The sequence below is a fragment of the Balaenoptera physalus genome (genome assembly GCF_965194825.1).
Source record: "Balaenoptera physalus genome assembly, chromosome: 6".
Classification (NCBI taxonomy): domain Eukaryota; kingdom Metazoa; phylum Chordata; class Mammalia; order Artiodactyla; family Balaenopteridae; genus Balaenoptera; species Balaenoptera physalus.
Window position 1 is genome coordinate 135,887,598 of NC_138885.1, and position 24,695 is coordinate 135,912,292.

Here is a 24,695-nt window from a genome sequence, read left to right on the forward strand (position 1 = left end):
TTGCTTATTTTGTCGCTCAGATTATTCCAGCTGTAGGGATTAGGAGCTTCTTTGGGTTGGGTTCTTTGTCTTTGAAAATCACCATCCTTTTTCAAGTACTTGCTTATTTTCTGGCACCACAGAATATTTTAGGCTCATCTTATATGTTCCCTGCACCAGCCCTGGAATCAGCCACTTCTCCAACAAGCTGTGTTTCCTTTTCTTTGAGAATGATGTTTAGAAACCAAGATCTGGTCAGTAGATGTGCTCACTGCTGTTGGAGTTGGTCGTAGGCCCTCTCAGCAGAGAGAACTAGGAAATGTATGCATTTCTGTCAATCTGTGCACCCAGACACACCTGTAGTTGTTTATTCAGACCTAGCATACACATCAAGTCATGACAGCATTGCTAAATCAGACCCCTGGGAGAAACATTTACTACCTGGAGTACAGCATTTGTGTAAAGTTCTTTTTGTCTTTATCCTTACAGTGTGCAGTCAGAATATCATTCTCTAAAGTTACTTAGGTTCTGTCTTTTATTCCTGATCGCCTTCAGTGTGGTTGTGTTATGTATTTGTAATAGAGCTGTTTCCCATCTCTTAGGGATCCTTCTCCTGGGGTCCAGTGTGACAAGTGTTGTTGATCTGTTTTGTCCAGTTTTTTTGTTGAAGTGGGGAGGGTAAATCCAGTCCCTCTTATTTCATCATGGCTGGAAACAGAAGTCTTCTTTTAATTTTGAATTTTTAGTAAAGTTGACCAGGTCTTGTTGAACTCTCTAGATTGTGTCTTTAACCCTACTGTGCATACAGTAAAGCACTTGGCCATTTTCTCAACTCTTCCGTTGTTTAACCATCCATGTAGATGGAGGTGCCCAGGGAGAGGAATGATTTTCCATGCTACCAGCTAGAAATACAGATACATCGGACAAAATCTAGCCGGGGCAAAATTGTCAACTCTTAGATATGTGTCACAGCTATAAGAACAGGTGTTAAAGAGTTTGTCCCACTTTCCTACCTCTGCAGAAGGGAAAACCCATCATAATTACTGGGGCATCTCTTACCCAGACCCAAGGTGCAGAAAAGAAAACCATTAGGGGAGAAAGTGCCATGGTGTGTATACCTCTTGACTTTGGCATTCCCAAGAGAACTGTGAACTTCCTAAGTACATGAACTTGAGAAATACACTTCGTCTTGCTAGGTACATGTGTCTGTTAGGGTGTTGAGTGTGAGAAAATGGAGGAGAAATGGCAGAGGGCTTCCCCTGCTCAGACCATGCCTCCTGTTGCAGTTGAGTGTCAAAGAACATGTTGCAAAGAATGGCTCCTGCTGACCCCAATGGGGTCCTAGGTTAATGAAGGTGCCTGGGGTAATGAAGAAGGAGCTGACCATAAGAAGATGCAGAGAGGCCCACAGACCAAGGGTGGAAAGGGTGACTCAAAAGGGTGAGTGGAGGGCGAGTCTGAGAGCAGCAGAGATGCCCGCTCTTCTCCCTAACCAGTGACTGGCTGTCCCCAGTATAGGGTTCACAGGGTTGGGCTGGGCCCCACTCATGTCCCGTAACCACGCCTTTCCCACCTGGCCTGGTCCCCGGTCACTGGCTCTTTACTCTGGCCTGCAGCCCCTTACACACTCCTCCACCCAGCCCTCAAGGCTTCTTAACACTGCAGCTGAGCCAGGCGCACCAGGCCCCATACGTGTGGTTCCTGTATCACAGCATTCACGTTACTTAGATTTTCTGGATGTTCCTCACTAGATCCACCAACTGAAGCGCAGGACCTGCCTTGTTTACGCAGCACAGTCTTGCACACAGTTGGGACTCAGATGTTTCTTAAATGAATAAAGTGAGAGAGGCCAGGCCACCCACTGGGGTGTATCCTCCTAAGGTCTGGGAAGAGGGGCTACTCAAGTCAAGAGCGCATGTGGCCTCCGCCACCATCTGACACAGACCCCTATCAGGACACTTGGGACCCCCCAGGTTGTAGGCATGCTGGCCCTGAGTGCCCTCCCAACCACCTGGCTGTCCGCTGCCGCCTGTTCTCTGAGCTGACAGCAGGTGGCCCTGTTGCCTTTCACTCAGCAGAGGGAAGTGCTGAGTCCGCCCACATGGGCTGACCACAGAGTCCTGCACTAGGCACTCTGCTACGTGTATGAAGCTTCAGCCGCAAAGATGTGAGTTGCTCTCGGGGTAGTGATTCTTCCTCCTCCCTAGGGCAGTGGATGATTCCTTAGCATGAGCATAAGTTTACTCAATTGCTCAGAGTTCTTGGAATAGTTTGTCACAAGAAGCAACCACTGCAAGGTGAATCCAGCCACCAGAAGAGCTTGGAGAGCCCAGGTCAGCTCAGCTATGCTGGGCTGATGCCTCCCAGGTCAGGTCTGAGCAAGCAAGCTGGGGAAATCTGTGCTTCCTCAGGCTTCCCGGGGCTCTCATGTGTCACCGTAGGGAGCCCTTCTCTTTTTACACAAGTTCAGAGTCAGAACGAGGGCTTCCCAGCCTCCTCTGCCTCTCACCACCCATTCTAGGCAGCAAGTCCACCAGGGCCACCTTTCTGTCCCCCCAAGAGCCCTCTTCCCTCCAGCCTCAGGGCCTCCGTGCACCGCCTCCCCTGCGCCCGCACCCTCTTCCTCATCTTGTCTTTCCAGTTCCTCATTGGACCTGTGGGTCCTTTTTTGGTTACTCTGAGTCTCCCCAGGCCCCGGGACTGGTTTTGTCCTCTCAGGATCCCCAGTGCCTGCACCTTGGGAGAGGTGGATGAGCAAGGGTGGCCTTGGCCTTTTGCAAAGCAGACCCCCGAGGTAGGAGTGGGCGGTTGTAACCCAGGGAGAGGAGGAGGGATGGTGCCCGGGTTGACATGGAGATGCCCTGTCTAGAAGAGCCGCCCTAGTTAATCAAGTGTCTTGTTTGTCAAACACTTCAGGAGCGTCCCCCGGAGCCCGGGTGTGCGCTCGCCCGGGAAGGGTCCCGCCCCGCGCTCGCTCCGCGCTCTCAGGGCTACTCGCCGAGGGCCGGGTCGCCTCGCAGGTTCAGCCTCGGCCCCGGCGCCCCGGCCGGCAGGTGCTGGCGAGCCCGGCTCCCCCGCTGTCGGCCGTCCCTTTGGGTCCCGGCGCCCCCCATCCCCGGCGGGCCGCACTGCCGCCGCCCCCGCCCGCTCCGCTCCGCTCCCGCCCCCGCCCCCGGCGCGCCGACCGGCGGGCTCAGTCCTCGGCGGGGCGCGCGGCGGGAGGACTCGGCTGCGAACATGGCCCGGGGCCTGCGCGGCCTCCCGCGGCGCGGCCTCTGGCTGCTCCTGGGTGAGTAGGGCGGGCGTCCCGGCCACCCCGGCTCCGGCTCGGGACGGGGCCGCGGGCGGCGCCTCCCTCGGGGGAACGGGCGGCTTCGGAGGCGTCGCGGGCTCTGGAGCGTCGGACGCTTCCCCCCACCCCGGCCCCACGGGAGCGCTCGGCTCAGGAGGAAACGGCGGCCGCGCGGCCCCCTTCCCGCACCTCTGCTCCCGGCTCTGCGCTGCGGGTGCGGCCGTTTCAGGGTTTCGGAATCAGAACACGGGCCGTTTACCTAGAAAATTAGTTAAAACTGAAAATCTGACTCTCTCACGGCCAGCAGTTGCTGATGTGCCAATAAGCCTCCTTTGCAGATGTTCTTTGTCCTCTTCGGGGACATCTCCACAGCTTGTTGTTGTTTGTTGTTGACTTGTCACTTCTGGCTAATAGAAGTTCAAAGAGGGACCCTTGGTGAGGTGGCGGGACACGCTCGGCTTTCTGTTTTGAGAGACTGTAGATGGAAACCCCGTGGTGACAGGAACCTGCACCAGCCTTAGCAAAATTTCACGAGAAATTGTCATCTTCACTTCCCTGTCCACAATGTTTTCACAAAATGCTAAGCAACCTTCCTAAACTGCTTTAACTGCTGGACTCATTTCGTGTATTTAGTTAGTTACCTTTTAATAAAAACTAAATAGGTCTTTTAGAGTGAAAGAATCCAGTAGCCCTGGGAAACCTGAGTCCTGGCTGCCTAACAGATGATGCCGGTCTGAAGCACCTGCCGCGAGGTGCCCCTCCGTGAAGGGGTGACACCACACTGCTTTGTAGCTGCTGGAGAAGCAGCTTGGGGCCGTGGGGCTTGTCTGGGACGAGAGGGGCTGCAATTCCAATCTCCCTATTCGCCAAGGAGTGTCGGATCTGCCTAAAACCCTCAGTATCTGCTTCAGTAGAGTGTAATCTGAAAGCTGATCTTGCCACATAAGTGTTTTGGCTGAAGCTATGTGAAAAGCCCAGTCTTTTTTTTTTTTTTTTTAATAAATTTATTTATTTTATTTATTTTTGGCCGTGTTGGGTCTTTGTTGCTGCGCACAGTCTTTCTCTAGTTGTGGCGAGCGGGGGCTACTCTTCGTTGCGGTGCGCGGGCTTCTCATTGCTGTGGCTTTTTGTTGCGGAGCACAGGATCTAGGCGCGCGGGCTTCAGTAGTTGCAGCACGCAGCCTCAGTAGTTGTGGCTCACGGGCTCTAGAGCTCAGGCTCAGTAGTTGTGGTGCACAGGCTTGGTTGCTCCGCGGCATGTGGGATCTTCCCGGACCAGGGCTCGAACCCGTGTCCCCTGCATTGGCAGGCGTATTCTCAACCACTGTGCCACCAGGGAAGCCCAGCCCAGTCTAATAATATTATTATTCTCTTCTTTTGCATTAGGATCTATGGGCTTGACGTGGAACTTACTGTTTTAGTTTCCTAAGAAATGAACATTTCTGTTTTAGCAAGTTAGAGAGCCAGGTTGGCTCATTTCTTAAACGTAAATAAACAAATAAATGTTCTTTACTGCTGTCCAGAAACTGCACCCTCTAAAGCTTGTATAAATAAAACACTATTTCACGGTCACATATAAAGACCTTCCTTGTTTACCAAGAAAATAATACATGTTCTGGTGGAAGTTCAAAATCCTAGAATCTTAACATTATTCTGAAAGGTCTGGCTAATGTTATATCTTGGAAAAAGAAACACAACTTTATGAGGTTATCCGTTAATTAGTGTCATTGGAGCCCAGCGGTAATTAGAAGAATTACAGGAGCACACAGTTTTCTTCCCAAGTGGTGACGTGAGCTAGATCTCCTTGGTGATGAAGATTTTGCTACCCAGAAAAACAAGGTGGCATTTCTTATTTTTCATCAATCAGAAAAGAAGGGCTTTTCCAGGGGGCGCAGAGTTAGTCTATGATGACTTCATTGTAAGCTCCTGTTTTTATGAGTCCGCCTTTACTCAGGAGGGCCGGCTGACACTGTCCTCTACGAGCTCATCTGTCATCTGTCCTGGGAAACACGCACCTTCCCTGGCATGCTGGGGGCGGTTGGGGGTTTTCTTGCAAGGCTGCTATATTTAGTGAAATATGTGAGTCTGTATAAATGGAAGTATAACTGTTTGGAACCGACCGGGGCATCACAGGAAATGCAGTCGACGTGACTACTGCAGATTACCGTGCTGTTTTACGTCTGGAGGCGGTTCTAATCCTGGAGTCCAAGTCGGAAGGATTCTTTTTGCTAATCGACCTGGTGTGTTTGTTTCTTACCCTCTCTGTTCTGTTCAGGTGCAGGGAGAAGTTTCTGGGTTTTGTCTTCCTTCCACAGGCGCGTGCCAGTCGGCGTGCGTAGTATCAGTCCCGGGCCAGGGCTGTTGAGAGATGTTTGTGCCCTCATTGGAAGTGGCGGGAGCAACACGTCAAGGAAATGTTGTAGGTGGAATCCTTACTTAAGGCAAATAGCTAGTTCGGAAAGTCTGTTCCTCCTGATTTTTTTCTCCCAGAATGAAGCAGTTTCACAGCTTCTACTCAGAAGTGCTGTCTGGCAGAGTGTGCGATGTGGGCGCCCCATGTGGTGTGAATTCCAGTGAAGATGCTGAGCTGCCGACCCTGCAGCCCCGCGGGTTTGGCCACCAGCATCCCACTCCTTCGGGCACAGAGCCCGTCTCTCCCGAGGTCCACCTGGCACGGAGGGCTCCCCACTCAGTGGGCCCTGGCCCCAGCCCGCCCCCCAGGATCATCTCAGGGAGGAGCACGGGACCCAGGCTGAACAATCGGTCTTCTCCTGGAGCCTCCTGACTCTCTCCTCTCGGCTGGATGTGAGTGCCGGGTGCCAGATCCCATCCCAGGAACCTCGGGGGACTGGGAGTGGCGCACCTGTCCAAGCCGACAGAGGCAGACAAGACCTCTCCTGATTGAGCCTGACTGAGCCTAGATTGAGCCCCGAGAGGTGAACTTCTCAATCCTGTAACCCCATCACATCTGAGCCAGGCGTGTCCCTTGCAGAACAGTGCCTGATATGTGGCAGAGGCTCACGGGGCTCTGAGAAGGGCACACGCCTGAGGGCTGTGGGATCCCTGCCCAAGAGCCTCTTGCTCTGCTGGGGACTCCGGGAAGACCCGAGGAGGAGACGCTGCAGCCTTAGGAGGGGTGAAGGGGAGATGGGGCGGCTGCTGTGGCCTTAGCACCTACCCTGGCCCTGTGCCCACCCGCCCCTGCTCTGCACTTTCTTCCTGGCAAATGGAGAAAAACACGATGCTGATGGGGCTCGGTCCTGTCCCCAGGCCCCAGCCACCAGCCCTCCACACACACACACACACACACACACACACAACACACACGGAGCCCCTACAGGGATGTCCTTGGCACCAGCCCTCCCTGCTCCAGGATGGATGACCTTGGGTCTGGGTAACATTTCTAGAGAATGTGTTTGTTCTTAGTGAGGAGGGTTATGTCAACACAGCGGCAAGAGGAGGCTCCCAACCTAAACAAGAACTTATTCTTTGTAACATAATGACGGTATTGTTGTCGGTGGAGAAAAAAGTTTTTCCCCTAAGATTGTTTTATTTTAGTATTTTCTTTGACATCGAAAGACATCACTTCAGTCATCATTCAAAACACAGACTCTAAGCAGCTTCACTGGAGCAGGACCCACTGCCAGGTCTCGGCCGGGGAGCAGGGGACCCCGCGGGCCCGAGCGTCGCATCACAGCCAGGCCGTTCTTATTTATTCCTCATTAGGCCTCACAGTGTCTCCTTTATTTCCCTCCACGATTGCGCCCTCCCTCCCGGGTGCAGTTCCCACGGTCGATTCTGTGGGACCAGAGACCTGGCCCGCATCCCTCTGCCCTCCGCGGCCAAGCCGGGCGGCGCCCACCCTGCTCCCCGGGGCTCTGCACCCCGACACCCGACAGGCTCACCAGGAAGGGTTCTCCTGAGCCAGACCTCACCTGGGAGGCCCAAAGGCATCAATTTACCCAGCAAATGACTGAATGATAACGCCTGCCTTACTGTCACAGACTCAGGCCAATTGTCGGCTGGAATGAAAGCAGTTCACGTATCACATAGCAAACCCGTGTTCCGGGGGAAGAGGCCTGAAAGGCGTAGTCAGGTAACAGAAGCTTGGTGACACTGACACCCCAGGTTGGTCCTCTCCGCATGTGCCTTTATTGCCTCCAGAAGATTCCAGGGTCCATTTGCGAGAGGAAGGATGGCTGCGGGCTGGGCGGAGGAGCAGATAAGGGAGCACCGGGGAGGCACTGATTTCTCCTGGTAACTTCTACCTGGTGCAGGACACAAGTGGGCCCCAGAGTGTTAGGCCTGGAAGGGGCTTCTAGTAGGTAGAAGCCAGGGGTGCCGCTACACAGCCTAGTGCTGGGGGCTGCCCGCTGCAGCCCCACACGAAGAAGGGTCCAGCACAAAACGCCCATGGTGCCAAGGCTGAGAAGCCGTGCTCCCGTTGAGCCACGTACGCGAAGGGTGCCATCTATGCAGAAAGAAGTAAGCCGCGGGCGGCGGGGCCCCTGATCTCAAGCCCCAGGGAGTCGGGAAGAGCGCTCCAGAGCACAAGGACAGTTATGCAAAGGCCTTGGTTCTTGGAACTTTCCAGAAGCCTTTGTGATGGACGCATGAGGGGAAGAGGGCTTTGAGCCAAGCTACAGGAGGACCCGATCCTCTGGGCCAAGGGGAGCAGTTCACATTTCATTGCAAGGGCAACGGGCAGACCTGGAGGATATTAAACGCGGTGACGAGATGGAACACATGGTTTAAAGAGCCCTGGGCTGCTGTGCTGGAGCTCAGCGGGGGCTGGGCGGGGGCTGGGCGTGGGAGACAGGGCGAGGGAAGGTGGGGCTGAGCTGGAAGGAGTGGAGAGGCTCCAGAGGGTTCCACAGGTGGACAGAGGGCTCGGGCGTGGGAAGGGAGGCAGCAGCGAGGAATGCAGAACAGCTGGGCACCTAGCGGGCAGAGGCCGGACAGCTGGAGTATCACGGCCGAGGCCTCCAGGAAGTCACAGGGCCCCCGGTTAAATTCCGTGTCAGTGAAGCGACAAAGCGTTTTAGTATAAGAGTGTCTCAAGCAATATTTGGGACATACTTATACTAAAAAGAACTCGTTTACCTGCCATTCAAGTTTAACTGGGCGTCCTGTAGTTTTATTTGCTAAAGCTGGCGGCCCTATCCACAGCAGCCACGTTGGGTGACACGTCCCCTTGGACACTCAGGGATGGTGGCAAGTAGGCAGGTGTCTGCAGGGCACAGAAGAAGTGTGGCTGGGAGAGACGTCTGGGGCGGCATCCGTGTCAAGATGGTGTGAGAGCCTCGGATAGAAGGGATGGCCCCGGGGGTGTGGATGCAGGAGGGGAACAGGCTCCCGAGGGAGGCCGGGGAGGGGAGGCCGAGGCCGAGGAGAGGCTGAGACAGAGACTGGGGAGGGCAGTTGGCGGGGGCGAGTGTGGAAGAGGTGACAGCTAGTGCAACCTGGAGAAGGTCAGGTCCTCTGAGAAGATGCAGAGAGGGCTCAACCAGAGCGCGTGCCTACTGAGGGTCTCCTCCGGCGTGCCAGGGTTTTAGACATGCAGATCTTTGATTCATCTGGAATGTCTGCTGATTTTCTAGCTAAATGGCTGTTGGGATTTAAATGGTGATTGCCCTGATTTGTTGATTGATCTGGGAGGATTTTAACAAGACCACCTGTTCAGGAAACAGCAGTCTGTCCTCCACCCCACCCACAGGATTCCTTTTCTCCTGCAGATTACTTGTTCAATTTCTAGAAATCTTGTGTTTTTTGGCTGCTACTATGACTGGGATATCTCCCCCAATTTATCTTCTATCTGGTCGTTGCTGGAACATAAGCTCCTGTTTTGTGCATTTGTTTTACGCTTGGCCGTCTTGGTGCGCGTGGTGGTTTCTAACAGTGCCAGCTTCTTGTTTTGTTTTCGGCCTTCTCCCCCTTGGCTTTTTCAGATAGATCATTAGATCATCTGTAAGGGCGGGTGATCACCTCCTCCCCATGTTGACCCTCTTGGTTCCCTGCTCCAGCTGGGTTGGAGGGTGACTCTCTGCTGAGTAGGGGGTGTGGCCGCAGCTGCCTCCCTTCATTCCTGGCTGAGGGCAACAGGGCCTCAAACCTTCAGTCTTTCTCCTTTGGGCAAGATGCTTTTTTAATTTTATTTTATCTTTGCTAGGGATGGGGAGGGGAAGGGATAGAGAATGAGTCTTCTTTCCATGTGTGAAATACTCTTTTATGATGTTAAGGAAGAATCATTTCGTCCTTGGCAGCATGCAGAGCTCTGAATTCCCTCCTTGAGGGGCGGGCTGCTGGCACTGGGGAAATGGGGCCCCAGGTGGAGAGGGGGTTCGCCAGTGTGAATCTTCCTGCATTTCTGGGATGAATGGAGTGTTCCTTGGGTCCCTGTGCTGCCTTTCAGCAGACTTGGGAGTCTGTTGCCCACTGCTTATTCTGAGTTATGCTTTGCTATTCCTAAGTGAGATTGCTCTGCACTTTCTTTGGTGGGTTTTATTAACAGCACTGGGGTTTCTTCCCAAAAGAGGTCCTCCAGGACCTGAAGGATCTTCATTTTCACTTGCAGAACCATCGAGTGGGGCCCTGTCTGGCAGGGAAGGTGACTGAGGACGTTTTCAGTGTCTTCCGTGAGTCTTGGTCCTCTTGGGTTTCCTGTCTCTTATGGTGATAATGTTTCACATTTTCCTGTGAACGTGTCCGTTTTATCCAATATATCATTAATATAGGTACGTATCTTATTCTTCTATTTCCCACTGTATCTGTGGACATATGTTTGCCATTTCTGGTCCAGTGTTGTGAATTGGCATTTTCCTGTCATCTCTCGATCAGAAGAGACAGTGATTTATCTCTGTTATTAGACCCCTCCCCCTCCCCCCAGAAGAAGCAGTTCGTTTCCCTTGAATGCCAAATCCACTTGTTTTTGTTCTCCCTTTTTCAGGAATGAAGCTTGTTCTTGGGCATCATGGCTGCATCCCCTGAGTTTCTTTCTGTCTTGTGCCCGTTGTTAATATTTTCTTGATTTTCTGTCTTTGTGGGTTTTATATCCTCTTAAAATATGACTTATTTGGAAGCAAGTTTTTAACAACCCCAGTGACTCAGCCTTTTGGTTTCTCCCCCGACACTGTGGTCGGGGAGGAGTCGTAGACCACCACCACCACGGCTTAGCGTGCGTGAAGGCCTCCTTCTGGGCCTCGCAGAATTTCCCTTTTGTAAAAGGCCCCTAAACCCACAAGAAGAGTGTGGAGTTTTGTTTGTTTGTTTGTCTTTTGGCCGTGCTGAGCAGCTTGCAGGATCCTAGTTCCCCAACCAGGGATCAAACCCCGGGCCCTCAGCAGCGCAAGCACCGAGTCCTAACCCCTGGACCGCCAGGGAACTCCCGAGTGTGGAGTTTTTATGTGTTGAGTCTAGCTATCATCTTAAACTATGTTACGTACGTATCCTTCCTCATCGTAGCCCCCCAGCTGTGTCAGGGCTGTGAGCGCTGTGCTTCAGCCCCACGCTGCTTCTCTGACTCAGTTTTCTGCCGCTGAGTTCCCGCACGCTCTGTGCCACTGGGACAGTGCGGAATTCACACACCTAATCCCTGCCAGGCACGTCCACGTGAGGGGTTCTTATAGCATAACCTTCTGTGTCCTCTTTATTGTTTTTTTAATTTTATTTTTTTACTTTTAATTGTGGTAGAATACATATAAAATTGACCATCTTAACCATTTTAAGTTACAGTTCTGTGGCATTGAGGCTATTCACATTGTCCTGCAGTCATTGGCACCATCCACCTCCAGAACTTTTACATCGTCCCAAAACGTTACTCTGCCCATGAAGCACTAACGCCCCATCCCCTTCCCCCAGCCCCTGGCAACCACCTTTCTACTTTCTGTCTCTCTGATTCTGACTCCTGTAAGTACCTCACGTGAATTGGAATCATATAGTGTTTGTCTTTTTGTGACTGGCTTCTTTCACTTAGCATAGTGTCTTCAAGGTTCATTCATGCTATGGCATGTGTCACAATTTCCTTCCTTTTTAAGGCTGAATAATGTTCCCTCCTGTGTATATACCACATTTTGTTTATCCATTCATCTATCGATGACACCTGGATTGCGTCCACCTTCTGGCTATTGTGAATAACGCTGCTATGAACACAGGTGTGCAAGTATCTCTTAGAGACCCTGTTTTCAATTTTCTTGAGTAAATACCCAGAAGTGGAATTGCTGGATCATATGGTAGTTCTATGTTTACTATTTTGAGGAACTGCTATACTGTTTTCCACAGTAACTGCACCATTTTACAGTCCCACCAACGGTGCACAAGGGTTCTGACTTCTCCACATCCTAACCAGCACTTGTTCTTTCCTGGTTTTTTGATGGTAGCTGTCCTGATGGGTGTGGGATGCCCTTTATTTCTTTCCAGGTGGAATTCAACTTTGTCAGGGATGATACTGTGCTTTCTTATTTTTTGGTCTTACATTTGTGTGACTCCACTGCCCACCTTTTGGATGTTATTCTGCATCGCTTAGGTGTTTGATCTGATTTAGCATGCTATTTTCTCATGGATTCAGGGGACACATTGACAGGTCCTCCCACATCCAGCACAGAGCAGGCACTTCAAGGAGGGGAGGGAGGAGAAGCAGCATCCCTGGGCCAGAGCAAGGGGCCGGTGGGTCTGCAGGCTGACCACAAGGATCAAAATCAGGTGACAGTCAGGAGAACCTTCTAGGTGAGGGCTTCGTTGGAGCAAGTTGCTGCTTGAGGGGGAAATGGAAGGGCCCCTGGCCCTCCTCTCTCTCAGCCCTTGACTGGCTGCTCAGAGGGTGGCAAGGGCGGGAATTACCCTTGCCAGGCATGGAGAGCATCCTGGGACAGGGGGCGAGCTGGACCAGCTGACCTCCTGCAGAGAGAGGGCGTTAGGTGGAACAGAGACGGGAGAGGAAGAGCTCAGGGGAAGCCGAGGGGCTTTCGCTCTAGAGGAAGTTCAGTGTGACGGAGCCTGGCAGTGGGGAGACGCCCAGGGGCCACGTGGGGAATGCTGGAGGGACCACGGCACCCACTCAGGGGCTGGCACAGGGGCCCTCCGGCCCACCACCGATGGAGCGTGGTGACCGATGGAGCCGGTTCAGGAGAACCCGACTCGCGGGCGGCAGGAATGGGCACTCGGATGGGCTGGGGAGCTCCTCGCTTGGGCCCCAGGTTCTCCATCCTCTAGAGAGGTCGTCTCCAGGCTCTCGTGGCCCAGCCCCTGTCAGTAAGGTCGCTGGGACGTGCTTCTCCAGTCGCTGTGCGGCGATTCATCTGCGTGTCAGAAAATCACGCAAAGGTAGACTCCCTTAACAAGTGAGATGTTGAAGTTAGTTTCTAAAATCATGAAAATCCTTTTGCTTTCCTCTGACGGCACCACGTGTTCCTTAAGGACACCAGTGATTTTAGTGGGAGCAATGGGCTTGAGTCGGCTGTACCTGCTCAGATAGAGAGTGCTGGTCCCCTGGGACTAGGAGGCCCCGGTGCCGGGAGGAGAGGCAGCTCGGCCGTTGGCTCTTGGCTTGACCTCGTGTTCTTCGGGGCACCTACACACGGCCAGGCATCCATCTCATGGGACTCCCACCTCTCCAGTGAGACCCCTCCAGGCCGCTCATGGGGAGGTGGCCCTGGGGAAGCCAGACTGCAGAGGTGACTTGGTTCGAGGCTCTCAAAGCCTCAGCGGACATCGATTATCTATAACCTTTGGGGCTGCTTTCAGGGTCTCTGGCACTGAGGTGGCCACCCTCACCATCTCTCCCACGTGGTCTGAGATGAGCATGCCAGGGGTTGCACCCCAGCTCCACCACTCCTGGGCTGTGTGACTCTGAGCAGGTTACCTAACCTCTCAGGGCCCCTCTGTCCCCATGTGTAAAATGGGAGAATAATACCTGCCCTGTTGATTACTTGCAAGGATTAAATAAGCTAATGCCCGTAGAGGGCTTAGGACAGGAGCTGGCCACGTGAGCTGCAGTTGTCACCACCCTCGATGGGGCTTTCCCAGCATGTGACAGTGGGAGGGGAAGTAGCAGGCCTTTTGCAATTGATGTGTAACCGATCTAGAGCCTGATCTGCATTCTATCCATTTATACCAACTTGCTTCCAAAAAGAATACAGACAGTGGCTCTTGATAGACACACAGGTACCTTAAGGCACCAAAATATGACCTGGTATCACATTACGCAGTCCCCAAAACCCTCCAGAAGGGGATAAAATCAACAGAGTATTTAAGCAGGGAGGAGAGAGAAGCATCTCACAAGATGCTGGCTGAGGACAGGTTGAGGCCCAAACCACTCTGAGCTTTCTAGAAGCTAGAACAGACCTGGAAAGTTAAGAGAGCTGTCCCTGGCCAGGAGTGCGGTGTGCCGCAGCACATCTGCTCCTTCAGTGAGTGTGCCGTCAGCCAGAAGCCTGCTGAGGGCCCGCGCTGGGTGTGCAGGAGACGCAGTCTCCAAGGCGCCGCGGTGGCTAACCAAGGGTTAGGAGACGGCGCGATGCACGGTCAGAGACGGCTCTGCGCTGAGCAGGGCAGAGGAGGTGATGGTTCGCTGGGCCTTGAGGGTTGAGTAGGAGATTTTACTGGACACACAGAGTTCTTGTTTTTTCATTTTGTCGTTTGGGTTTTTGTTTTCTTTTTCCAGAGTAGACTGAGAAAGGCTGAAGGTAACATGTTCAAACCAAGTTCTGTTTACATCATCCTCTGGGGCATTCACTGACAGGCCAGGCATGTAGCTGCCTGGGCATTTGGCTCCCAAGTGGCTGTACCCAGGAGAGTCCTGGAAGTGGGTGGTTTTCACCCTGCTGGCCCTAGCTGGGTGAGCAAAAAGTGACTCAGCAAGAACATGACGAGCAAGGATTTTTCCGATAGCTATTAGGAAAAGGTCTGGACAGAATACAGAGAGAATATTTTAGAAATTATACTTTTAACCTGTGGAAAATGTAGAAAAGCATAAAGCAGAAAATAAAGATCATCTGTAATTACACCACTCAGAGATAACCCACTGTTGACATTCCCTTCAGATTTATTGTTTTTACTGAGGTCTAATTGACATAGAATAAACTGAATATGTTTAAAGTGTATCATTTGGAAGGTTCTGGCATAGGTATACACCCCCGTGGACTCAAGACCGTGAGCATGTATATCCGTCACCTCCAGAAGTGTCCCATGCCTTTGTCCCCTCCCCCTCCTGCCCCCTCCCATCACCCCTGCTGGGCCCTGGGGTCAGGCTGGCACTTCCTGTGAGTCGCTAAGGGCCCCTCAGTTTGCAAATCCACAGGGAGGGCCACTCGTCTTGAGGTGGGGTTGATTCTGTGAACACGTCTTCTGGAAGCCAGCCCTGTTTGCCCACCTGGTGTGGGATGTTCCCATTTCACAGAGAAAGAAACTGTGGCCGAGAGGTGGCGAGGCCTCCTCTGGGCCTGGCCTGGGGGTGGGGGTGGGCAGTGTGCTGGGGGCCCTGGAGGCTCACGGGCTCTGAATTCAGCCCCCAGCCGGTCACTCTGACAAGCAGGCCCCCCAGCAGGTGCCCTTCCCTTGGCTCACCTCCCACCGGTCACCCCAGCTCTGGGAGGACCGTGTGAGTCTGCGGCTCCATCTCTGCAAACGTGGGGTGGGATGAGTGGCAGCAGGATGGGCCCGTCCCGCAGACGTGCAGCCACAGGCCAAGGGCACAGGCATGAAATGAGACCTATCAGGTCCTCACTTCTCGGCCCTCATCTCTCGTTAGAAAACCCAAATGCCCCAGAGCCCCGAGGTCCCCCGTGGGGAGCCTGCCGCCCCATCTTTCTGGCCCCGGGCACATGGCCGTAGGGATCTCACTGCCATTTCTCCTCCCGTCAGGGACATTTTCCAGCTGTTTCTCTAGGCGCCCCCAGGCTCACTGAACTGAACGATGCCGACGCCAGGGAAAGTCCTGCCTCGACTCGCTGCTGTCTGCCTGGCAGCCTTGCACTCGGCCTTTTAAAGACATGAGTTATGAATGATTAAATTTGCAGTCACACAGGATTGGAACCCATCTGGCCCCAAACAGCTGGTTTTAAAACTTTGGGCAATTTTATTCAGTGTTAAAACCATAACGTTTCCTCTCTTTCCAATGAAAGAAACCACATCAGGCTCTTTTTTAAAAAAAAAAATCTAAGTGTCATTCTCCTCTACTTAGAAATGAAACTGGGTTCCAGATTCACTCAGACAGCTTGCCCAGCCTCGTCCCAGTTGCAGGAACGACCGCAAAGAGAGCAGCCAGGCTCTGGGCTCCCCCAGGGCAGGAGAGCAGGGGCAGCGGGGTGTGGGTGCAGGAGAGCAGGGGCAGCGGGGTGTGGGTGCAGGAGAGCAGGGGCAGCGGGGTGTGGGTGCAGGAGAGCAGGGGCAGCGGGGTGTGGGTGCAGGAGAGCAGGGGCAGCGGGGTGTGGGTGCAGGAGAGCAGGGGCAGCGGGGTGTGGGTGCAGGAGAGCAGGGGCAGCGGGGTGTGGGTGCAGGAGAGCAGGGGCAGCGGGGTGTGGGTGCAGGAGAGCAGGGGCAGCGGGGTGTGGGTGTCTGTTTCCCAGGAGCAGAGGTCCCGCCCTGGGAGGCAGACAGTGGCTCACAGAGAGGTGGGAGCTGCCGCCCAGGGACCAGCCCAGAGCCAGGCCGGGTCAAGGCCACAGGGCAGGCCCTGCAGCCAGCCCAGGGCAGGGCAGCGCACAGACCGTGCGGGCTAGAGTGTGACCCCTGAGGCCGAAGGGCAGGGTGGCCGCTCAGGGCCTGAGCCGGCCGGGCGGGGGCACGTGGCTGCCGGATGTGTGCGGCCCAGAGGAGGGGGCAGCAGCAGGAGGCCGACCCGAGCGTCAGGGAGGGACCCCCTCACGGGGGGACTGTGGCCTGAGGACACGTCCCTCGGAGCCCATTCCAACCAGGCCCTCGGCCTCTGGCCCTCCACCCACCCGGCGCACTAACTCTGGGGCTGGTGGGCCCCTGCTTCCCTGACCTTCCAGGGACTCGGGAGCCACCCAGCTCCCTTAGATCAGATCTCTCCAGTGCCCACGTCAGCCCATTGCTTTCTGTCACGAGCACCCAGCGCCCTGAGATGCGCGTTCATCTTCGTTCGCTGTAAACCAGCCCTTCCAGAGCAGGAGGGGAGCCCGCCGCGCTTCCTGACCCTCCCTGGGACGGTCCGAGGCACCATGCTTCACTCCCACGCAGAATATCCACTGGTACACTGGGCGCCACCATCTGGTTCACCTGACAAATATTAACATGCAGAGCCGCTGGGTACCAGGGAGGACATCCGCGTGAGTCAGAAAGAGTGGGCGAGGAGAGGACAGCAAAGTGGTTCCGCCAGCCCTAAACAAGGCACTAGATGCGGAGGTGGGGGGGTGGTGCTGGGACCTTAGGGAGGAGGACGGGCGACATTTGAGCCTGAGCTTTGCCAGGAAGGGCGGTCCAGGTGGGGAGCGCAGAGCGGATGCCAGGAGCAGTGAGGGGCGGGGGGTGGGACACGGAGGGGCGACCGGCCTTCAGAGTGAGGCTGCAGCTCCCCCGTGCGTCTGTGTCTAAGCCTCCCCGAGCTACCTGCGGCCCCTGGCGCTTCCTCTCCCCGCAGGTGGGCTTCCTCGGGGTGTCCTGAGAGGGCAGGGGTGGGGAGCAGCCCCTTCCCCGCGGCTGGCCCTCGGGTGCACGTGCCGTGCCCTGTGGACCCTGAGGGGGCCACACCCGGGCTGCTGGGAAGCGGCGTGAACTCAGGGGCTTTCAGAGGCTCCCGCGTCTCCCTCCCCGGCCCCCTGAGCGCCCCGGGAGCCTCACTCCTTCACCCCCAGCCGGGCGCCCCTTCCCAGGGTGTCGAGGGCGGGTCCTCTCCTGGGGGCTCCTCCGAAGGGCTTTCCCTCTTGCCAGCCTTTCATCTTCCCCGTTCCCCCCGCTCCCGTTACTCCCGGCTTCTCGAGCTACAAACCCCGGGGGTCCTCCCCATCTGACCGGCTTCCAGGCACCCAGCCTGCCTGTCCAGGCCTGGGGGACGGTGGGACCCTCCAGGCGGCGGGTGCGGGAGGAGGCACCTCAGCGCGCAGGCAGGTGCAGCCCGAGGCTGCTTCCAGCTTGGGCCGCTGGCCTCACCTCCACTTCCGTGTGCCGTGGGTTCCCTGCGTTCGGGGTTTTATTTGTAACTAATCACAGAGTTGTACTTTTACTGCTATGAAATGTCACTTGGTTAGCTTGGCCCCCCTGCCGAGATGTGTCCAGCCTGCAGTCTGTCACTGAAATTAGGTAAATGGGCTCGTTAGCCTCCCACCCCGTCACGTGTCAGGGGACGGACGTGGAATCCAGGGGCGCGGGGCCGTCACGGGGATCCTGGAGAGGCGCGTGGAGCCCCCGCCATCGCGTCCCCCGGGACACCAGAGAGGCCTCGTCGTGGCTCCCTCCGACCGCAGCCCTCCCCGACCCCAAGCCTCCGACCCTGCCCGGACCCGGTGTGCTTGTCACTGGCCACCAGTCCCCGCCGTGCTGAGAACCAGCGGTGCTGGGAGGGGACGGCTCTTGCGCACTTTGGCCCGGCGTCCAGGGGCACAGGCTCTGGCAGGAGGTGAGTGCCCTGCAGAGGCCCCGGGGCCCCCCCGCCAGCCGCCTCGCCTCAGGCTCTTGGCGGGGCGGGGACAGAGCACTGTCCTCCTGCCTTCGAGGGGCTCCTGTGCCCGGCCTGCCCTCCCGGCCCCCAGGGGCAGCCTGCCCTTCGCTTCTGATTAAGGCAGCCCGTCGGCTCTGTTACCTGTCACCAGCACCAGTGTCCACCTGCTCCTCCCCAAGTCCACAGGCTTCCTCTGAGAGCCCGTCCGCCCCTCCGCCCCGGCTGGGCCTTCAGCTTCCCGTTCGGCTCTCCGTTCTGCCCACCGTGGGCCAGTCAGAGCCCCGTCTGTGGTGTGTGAACTCCTTCATCTACCCTAGTGTCCACCTGCCCAGCCACTCAGCCATCCACCCACCCACCCATTTACCCATCCATCCATCCACCTACCTACCCATCCCCCCACCTCGTCCCCCCATGCACTAACTCTTGAGCCCCCAGAGTCACACACTAGAATGGCTCTTCCCACCCCTGCCGTCACCACCTCTCTGACCACCCCCCACCTTCCTCACCTACCCCCTCCCCGAGATCTGCAGCAGAGGACAGGTCAGGCCTTCTGCCCCACTTCCTGCTTCCTGCTTCCGGCCTGGTCCCGAGCCTCGCGGCCTGGGAGTTGGCTGGGTGCAGGCCCCGAAGGAGGCAAGGTTAGTTCAGTCTAGTCTACACCGCTTCCAGTGCTCGGACCTTGGGCCTGTTTCTGAACCCCGAATCCCCAGTTCCCATCTGTAAGTCGATGATCACCATAGGACCCCACCCCAGGGTAGTCGTAAAGAGCTTTGAGCAGCGCCAAAATATTCTAGGGACTGGAGTACCAGCTCCTCTGCATTTTACTCTGGGAAGACAGAGGCAGAGGGGGAGGAGTCCGAGGGGCCAGGGGCTCCCACCTGAGCGCACACCCCTACCAGGCCTGAGCGCCTCAAGTGGCAGCTTGTCGTCCACCCATGTCCCCGAGTCCAAGAATTCCCAGCGCAGCCCTTCCTCCCAGGGATTGGAAGGGCCTGCCGGTGGGGTGGGGCGGGGCGGGTGGGTGCCCTGCAGGCAGAGCCCAAGCAGGGAATGCAAGGAGCCCGACCCCACCCCTAAGAGGGGCAAGAAGGTGGACAGTGGACGTTCAGCCTGAAGAACGGGAGGGGGAGGAGGCCTGGCGGGGGGAGGACCCAGGGGAGAAGCTTCCTCACCTGCCTGGCATCCACGGGAGCCAGTCTTGGGCTTGGGGGAAATGAGTGAATTTTGCTTTGTGCAGGGCACTGCTCGACCATTTGTAATTTCTAACTGTACCTTCATCAAGGCGGGAGGGTAGAAACATTTCACGTGACAGTTTGTCTGCTGGTGGTTTCTAACTGCTGAACATCCACACACAGAGGATGTGAGCTGGGTGCTGGGTGCTGCGGCCCAGCCCACACGAGCCGGAGGAAGAGGGGCGGGCGGCGGTCTCCAGGACCCTGTGCCGCTGGCCCTCCCTGGGGCGGGCGAATTCCTCCTCCTCACTCCCGGGCAGAGGCCTCGTGGCCTCGCGGGTGATGAACCAGGGTCCGGTCCCAGCAAGCTGTTCTCGCGGCCGCAGTTTCCATGTCTGTGAAGTGCAGGCCTTGGGAACCATGTCGGGAGTGGTGTGAGAGTCAGACCCTGTGCCCCGGACAAGAGGAAGTGCGGTCCCCATTCTGTCTCTGTCACCCAGGGAGACATCGTCATCAGACCCGCTATTAGCAGGCAGGGCCTTTGCTGGGCCCCGAAACAACTGATGAAGAAATGATCCAGTTGGAGCCTAGACGCCCCCTCCGGGGATCACGGGGACCCCAGGGCATCCTGGTGGCCTCAGAGTCAGACGGGGCTCCCTGGCGGGCCCTGGGCTGGGAGCCCCGAGGGATGTGGGCTGTGGACAGAAGAGTCCCTGACCCGCAGCGGGGGCAGGCGGGCCCGGCGAGGCCGGAGGGTGACCGTCGTCTGGGGGCTGTCGTTGCAGCGAGCCACCTCTTCATGGCCACCGCCTGCCAGGACGCCACCTTCAGCACCCTCCTCCACGAGCTCTGCCTCGCCCAGTTCCAGGTGGACATGGAGGCCGTCGGGAGGCCGCTGTGGTGCGACTGGGGCAAGACCATCGGGTGAGTCCGCGTCTCCGGCGTGTGGGGCGTGTCGGGGGGCGGGGCCGCGGGCCCCGTGAGAGGGTTTCCCTCAAGGCCACGGTTGCGGTGCTTCACCGAAGTCCAGGGTGTGGATGCGCCACGGGCCAGGACCAGGGTGAGGGCGAAGAAGGGCGCCCCTGCCACGTGAGCGTGGACGGCGGGGTGGAGGAGGCCTGAGCGCGGCGACCTGGCGTCACGGTGGGTGGCGGGCGCCAGCGTGGCAGGCGGCGGGGGGTTCCCTTTGGACCTTGTCCGGTCTGAGAGGCCGGTAGCCGGGAGTAAGGTCGAGCGGCCGGACCGAGTCCCTGTGACAGGAGCCCCCGAGGGCAGGGCTGTACCCGCAGCTTCCCTCCATCCCCATGGTCTGGCCAGGGCTGTCCTTCCTGCCTGCTCGGGGCTCGGCGCTTCCTGGAACCGTGGGCGGCCCAGCTCGAGCTGAGCCCCTTCGCCTTCCTGACTCAGTCCTTCTGCCAAGACGTCTTTCTTCCTGCCCCACAGGGCTCATCCCTGGCCTCTCGGCCCCTCAGCGGGGTCGGCGTCTCTCCCCGCCCAGGCCCGGTCCCTTCCGTCTAATGGAGCAAAGATCAGAACTTGGCATGTCTGCAGTCGCTATCCCAGGTTGTGTTTCTGCTTCAGCGTTCAGGGCCCGGGGGCATCTGAGGGCTCCAGTGGGCGAGTAAAGGCAAAGAGAAATACCCGCCAGATGCCGAGATCACAGGTGGGCGGCCGACCCTGCCAGGCAAGCAGGGTCCGCAGCGTGTCTGCGGGTTTCCAGCCTGGGCTCCGATGTCCTCCGTACAAAGACCTGCACCTCGGTTTACAGCACAGCGCAGGACACACAGGAGCTGGGCGCAGAGATGCTTGCTTCCTGCCCCTGCAATTAACATGGAGCCGGCGCGGCCCTCCAGGGTCTGAGCAGAGGCTGAGTGGGAGCTGGGCCAGGTGGGGTCTCCTCACCCTCCTCCTTCTCCGCTGCCTCTTCCCAGACTTCAGGGTCTCCTTTTCTGAGCTGAGAAATCAATCATGAGTTAGAAATCAAAGGGGGGCGGGGGGGGGGGGCAGGATGTTAAAAATTAGCAGAGCCTGTTCTTTAGGCTAATTGGCTTTCTGCCTCTGCTGAGTGATTTGTGTTTAAATTAAAGAGTGCACATTATTATGATGCAGAGAAGACACACGAGGGTCCCTGGGGAACAACACTCCGCTCCCCCGCCCCCCGACCCCGACCCCAGTTCTGTGCAAGTGATTTGTGTAGACAGATTCCAAACAGGTGGCCTCACAGAAGAGGTAACGCAATTGGCAAGTGACGTTCTGAACGAAGCAGTGGTGACATGTTGCTAGAAACGAAGCCACCGCAGACGGTTTCCAACTCTGCTTAGAGTGCAAACAGGAGTAATTATCACCCGGGCCCCAGAGTTTGCCATCATCGGAGCTGAGCCAAGTGTGGTGATACAGCTGAAAATAGAAGCCGGGGGTGGAGGTGAGGTTGCTAGGAAATTTCTTTATTTAAAAAGAAAATCAAGATAATTGTGGGAGGAAGAAGCAGAAGTCCTCATCATAAGAGCACCTCAGCAAATCAGCTGGGGCCAGCCAGCCCCGGGGTCTGTGGTCAGCAGAATAACAGCCCCTGGAGATGACCACATCCTCATCCTGGGAACCTAATCCTAATCCTGGAACCTGGGAATATGTTACAGTACATGGTGAAGGGGAGGTAAATTGCACATGGAACTGAGGTTGCTGACCAGGTGACCCTGAGATGGGGGGATTATATGGATAATCTGGGTGGGTCCAACACCATCACAAGGGTCCTTAAATTGTCCCAGCTTTGGCAGTTACAGCACCTTCAAATTGGCTTTTGTGTTCTTTTGACATCCCCCCCCTCACCCCGCATCCTTTTGGGGGCAGTTCCTTACTTTCTGGCACCATGAGATTCTCCAAGCTTATTTTGTGCATTTTCTGCCCCAGCCCTGGAATCAGCCATTTTTCCAAGGAGCTCCGGTTCCTTTGATTAAAGAATGATGCTCAGAAACCAAGATAAACATACACATGTATTCCTACCAGGGATTTAGATGTGACCAATGAGACCACCCAAGCGCAAGAAGAAAAATAACACGGGAGAACCCCCCTTTAACCTTGGTGTAGGGAAAGGCTATATATAACGATATTTATTTCAAGGAACTGGCTTGCAATCATGCGTGTGACAAATTCAAATCTGTAGAGCAGGCCGAGGCTGGAGACTCTTGGGCGGAGCCAAGGCTGCAGCCTTGAGGCAGAATTTCTTAACTTGCTCTTAAGGCCTTTCAGCTGGAGGCTGAAGCCCACCCACATGATCAGGGAGGATCTCTCTACTTAAAGCCAACTAGTTGTAGAGGTGAACCACATCTCAGAACTGCCCCAGCAACACCTAGGTTGGTGTTTGGTTGAGTAACCGGGAACTAAAGCCTGGGCAGGTTGATGCAGAGAGCTGCCCATCACGCTGGGGCTCTGAGTCAGAGCTGTCCTCAAAGGTAGCTTCCGAGAAGTGTCATTTCCCCCCACTGCATTTCTCCATCCTTTTCACCCCATTCCCACCCACTCCCTGTGGGTACCAGTCTCATTAGCTTCCGGTTTTTCCTTCTTGTATTCCTTTGTACAAATGGGCAGGTGGATGTATTTTTTTTCTTATATCCTCTTCTTTCTTTTTTTTAAAATTTATTTTATTTTTTTAATTTTTATTTATTTATGGCTGTGTTGGGTCTTCGCTTCTGTGCGAGGGCTCTCTCCAGTTGTGGCAAGCGGGGGCCACTCTTCATCGCAGTGCGCGGGCCCCTCACTATCGCGGCCTCTCCCGTTGTGGAGCACAGGCTCCAGACGCGCAGGCTCAGTAATTGTGGCTCATGGGCCCAGTTGCTCCACGGCATGTGGGATCTTCCCAGACCAGGGCTTGAACCCGTGTTCCCTGCACCGGCAGGCAGACTCTCAACCACTGCGCCACCAGGGAAGCCCATATCCTCTTCTTTCTTACATGAAGTATTGGTTTGGCCAAAAAGTGCCTTCGGTTTTTAAGTAAAAATAAAAGACACATTTTTCATTTTCACCAAGAACTTTATTGAACAACGTATTCACCCTTTTGTTCCACTACCTTCTGCCATTTTTCAGGCAACTTCATAATTCTGTCTTCCCAAAACTTTTTATCTTTTTGAGCAAAGAACTGTTCCAGGGGCCTTTTACAGTCTTCCAGGGAATTGACATTTTTTCCATTAAGAGAATTTTGTAAAGACCTAAATAAATGGAAATCCGAAGGTGCAATGTCTGGTGAATATGCCAGATGAATTAGAACTTCCCAGCCAAGCTGTAATAGTTTTTGCCTGGTCATCAAAGAAACATGAGATCTTGCCTTATCCTGATGGAAGATTATGTATTTTCTGTTGACTAATTCTGGATGCTTTTCGTCGAGAGCTGCTTTCAGTTGGTCTAACTGGGAGCAGTACTTGTTGGAATTAATCGCCTGGATTTCTGGAAGGAGCTCATAATAGCGGACTCCCTTCCAATCCCACCATATACACAACATCACCTTCTTTGGATGAACACCGGCCTTTGGTGTGGTTGGTGGTGGTTCATTTTGCTTACCCCACGATCTCTTCCATTCCACATTATTGTACAGTATCCACTTTTCATTGCCCGTCACAATTTGTTTTAAAAACAACGTTTTCGTTACATTTAAGCAGAGAATCGCATGCAGAAATATGGTCAAGAAGGTTTTTTTCGCTTAACTTATGTGGAACCCAAACATCAAAGCGATGAACATAACCAAGCTGGTGCAAATGATTTTCAACGCTTGATTTGGATATTTTGAGTATGTTGGCTATCTCCTGCGTGGTATAACGTTGATTGTTCTCAATTAATGTTTCAATTTGATCGCTATCAACTTCAGTTGGTCTACCCGACCGTGAAGCATCGACCGGCGAGAAATCTCCAGCGTGAAACTTCGCAAACCACTTTTGGCACGTTTGATCAGTCACAGCACCTTCTCCATAAACTGCACAAATCTTTTTGTGCGTTTCAGTTGCATTTTTACCTTTCTTGAAATAATAAAGCATAATATACCGAAAATGTTTCTTTTTTCTTCCATCTTCAATATTAAAATGGCTACACAAAAATTCACCAATTTTGACGTCTTTTTTTAAATGCACTCTGATATGACAGCTGTCACATACAATCTAACAAAATTGTTTCCAATGACGTTAAAGACAACTAAGTGCTACTAGAGCCATCTTACAGAAAAAAACCGAAAGAACCTTTTGGCCAACCTAATATACTATACAGTACTACAGATATTCCTATACTATACTATCCCATAGATTGTCTTATACTATACTGTACTGTACCATACTATAGATAGTCTTTTACTATAGATATTCTTATACTACACTATGCTATCAATACTCTTATGCTGTACTATACCATAATATAGATATTCTTATACTATACTATAGATATCTTTATACCATACTGTACGATAATATACTATAGATATTCTCATACTATACTATAAATATAGTATACTATACTATAGATACTCATACTATACTATAGATATTCTTATACTACACTATAGATATTCTTTTTGCACTTGGGGTTTTCTTTTTTCACTGAGCAGTATATCCTGGAAATCAGTCCTTATCAGTGCACAGAGAATGTTCCCATTCATTTTTACAGC

The 24,695-nt window shown here is 54.5% G+C and overlaps 1 protein-coding gene across 2 annotated transcripts in view; it reads left to right on the forward strand.

Moving 5' to 3' along the window:
- Nucleotides 1–2,754: 2,754 nt before the first annotated feature.
- Nucleotides 2,755–24,695, forward strand: part of RAMP1 (receptor activity modifying protein 1) — a 51,698-nt gene continuing 29,757 nt past the window's right edge. Inside the window, exons 1-2 of one of the 2 annotated variants that reach the window (XM_082465292.1) lie at nt 2,755–2,773; nt 19,840–19,978. In XM_082465292.1, coding sequence (XP_082321418.1) covers nt 19,854–19,978 — 125 coding nt within the window. In that variant the 5' untranslated portion in view covers nt 2,755–2,773; nt 19,840–19,853. Of the gene's footprint in view, nt 2,774–3,114; nt 3,269–19,839; nt 19,979–24,695 lie in introns of those variants that run through there. The other variant, XM_082465291.1, reaches the window with a different exon arrangement.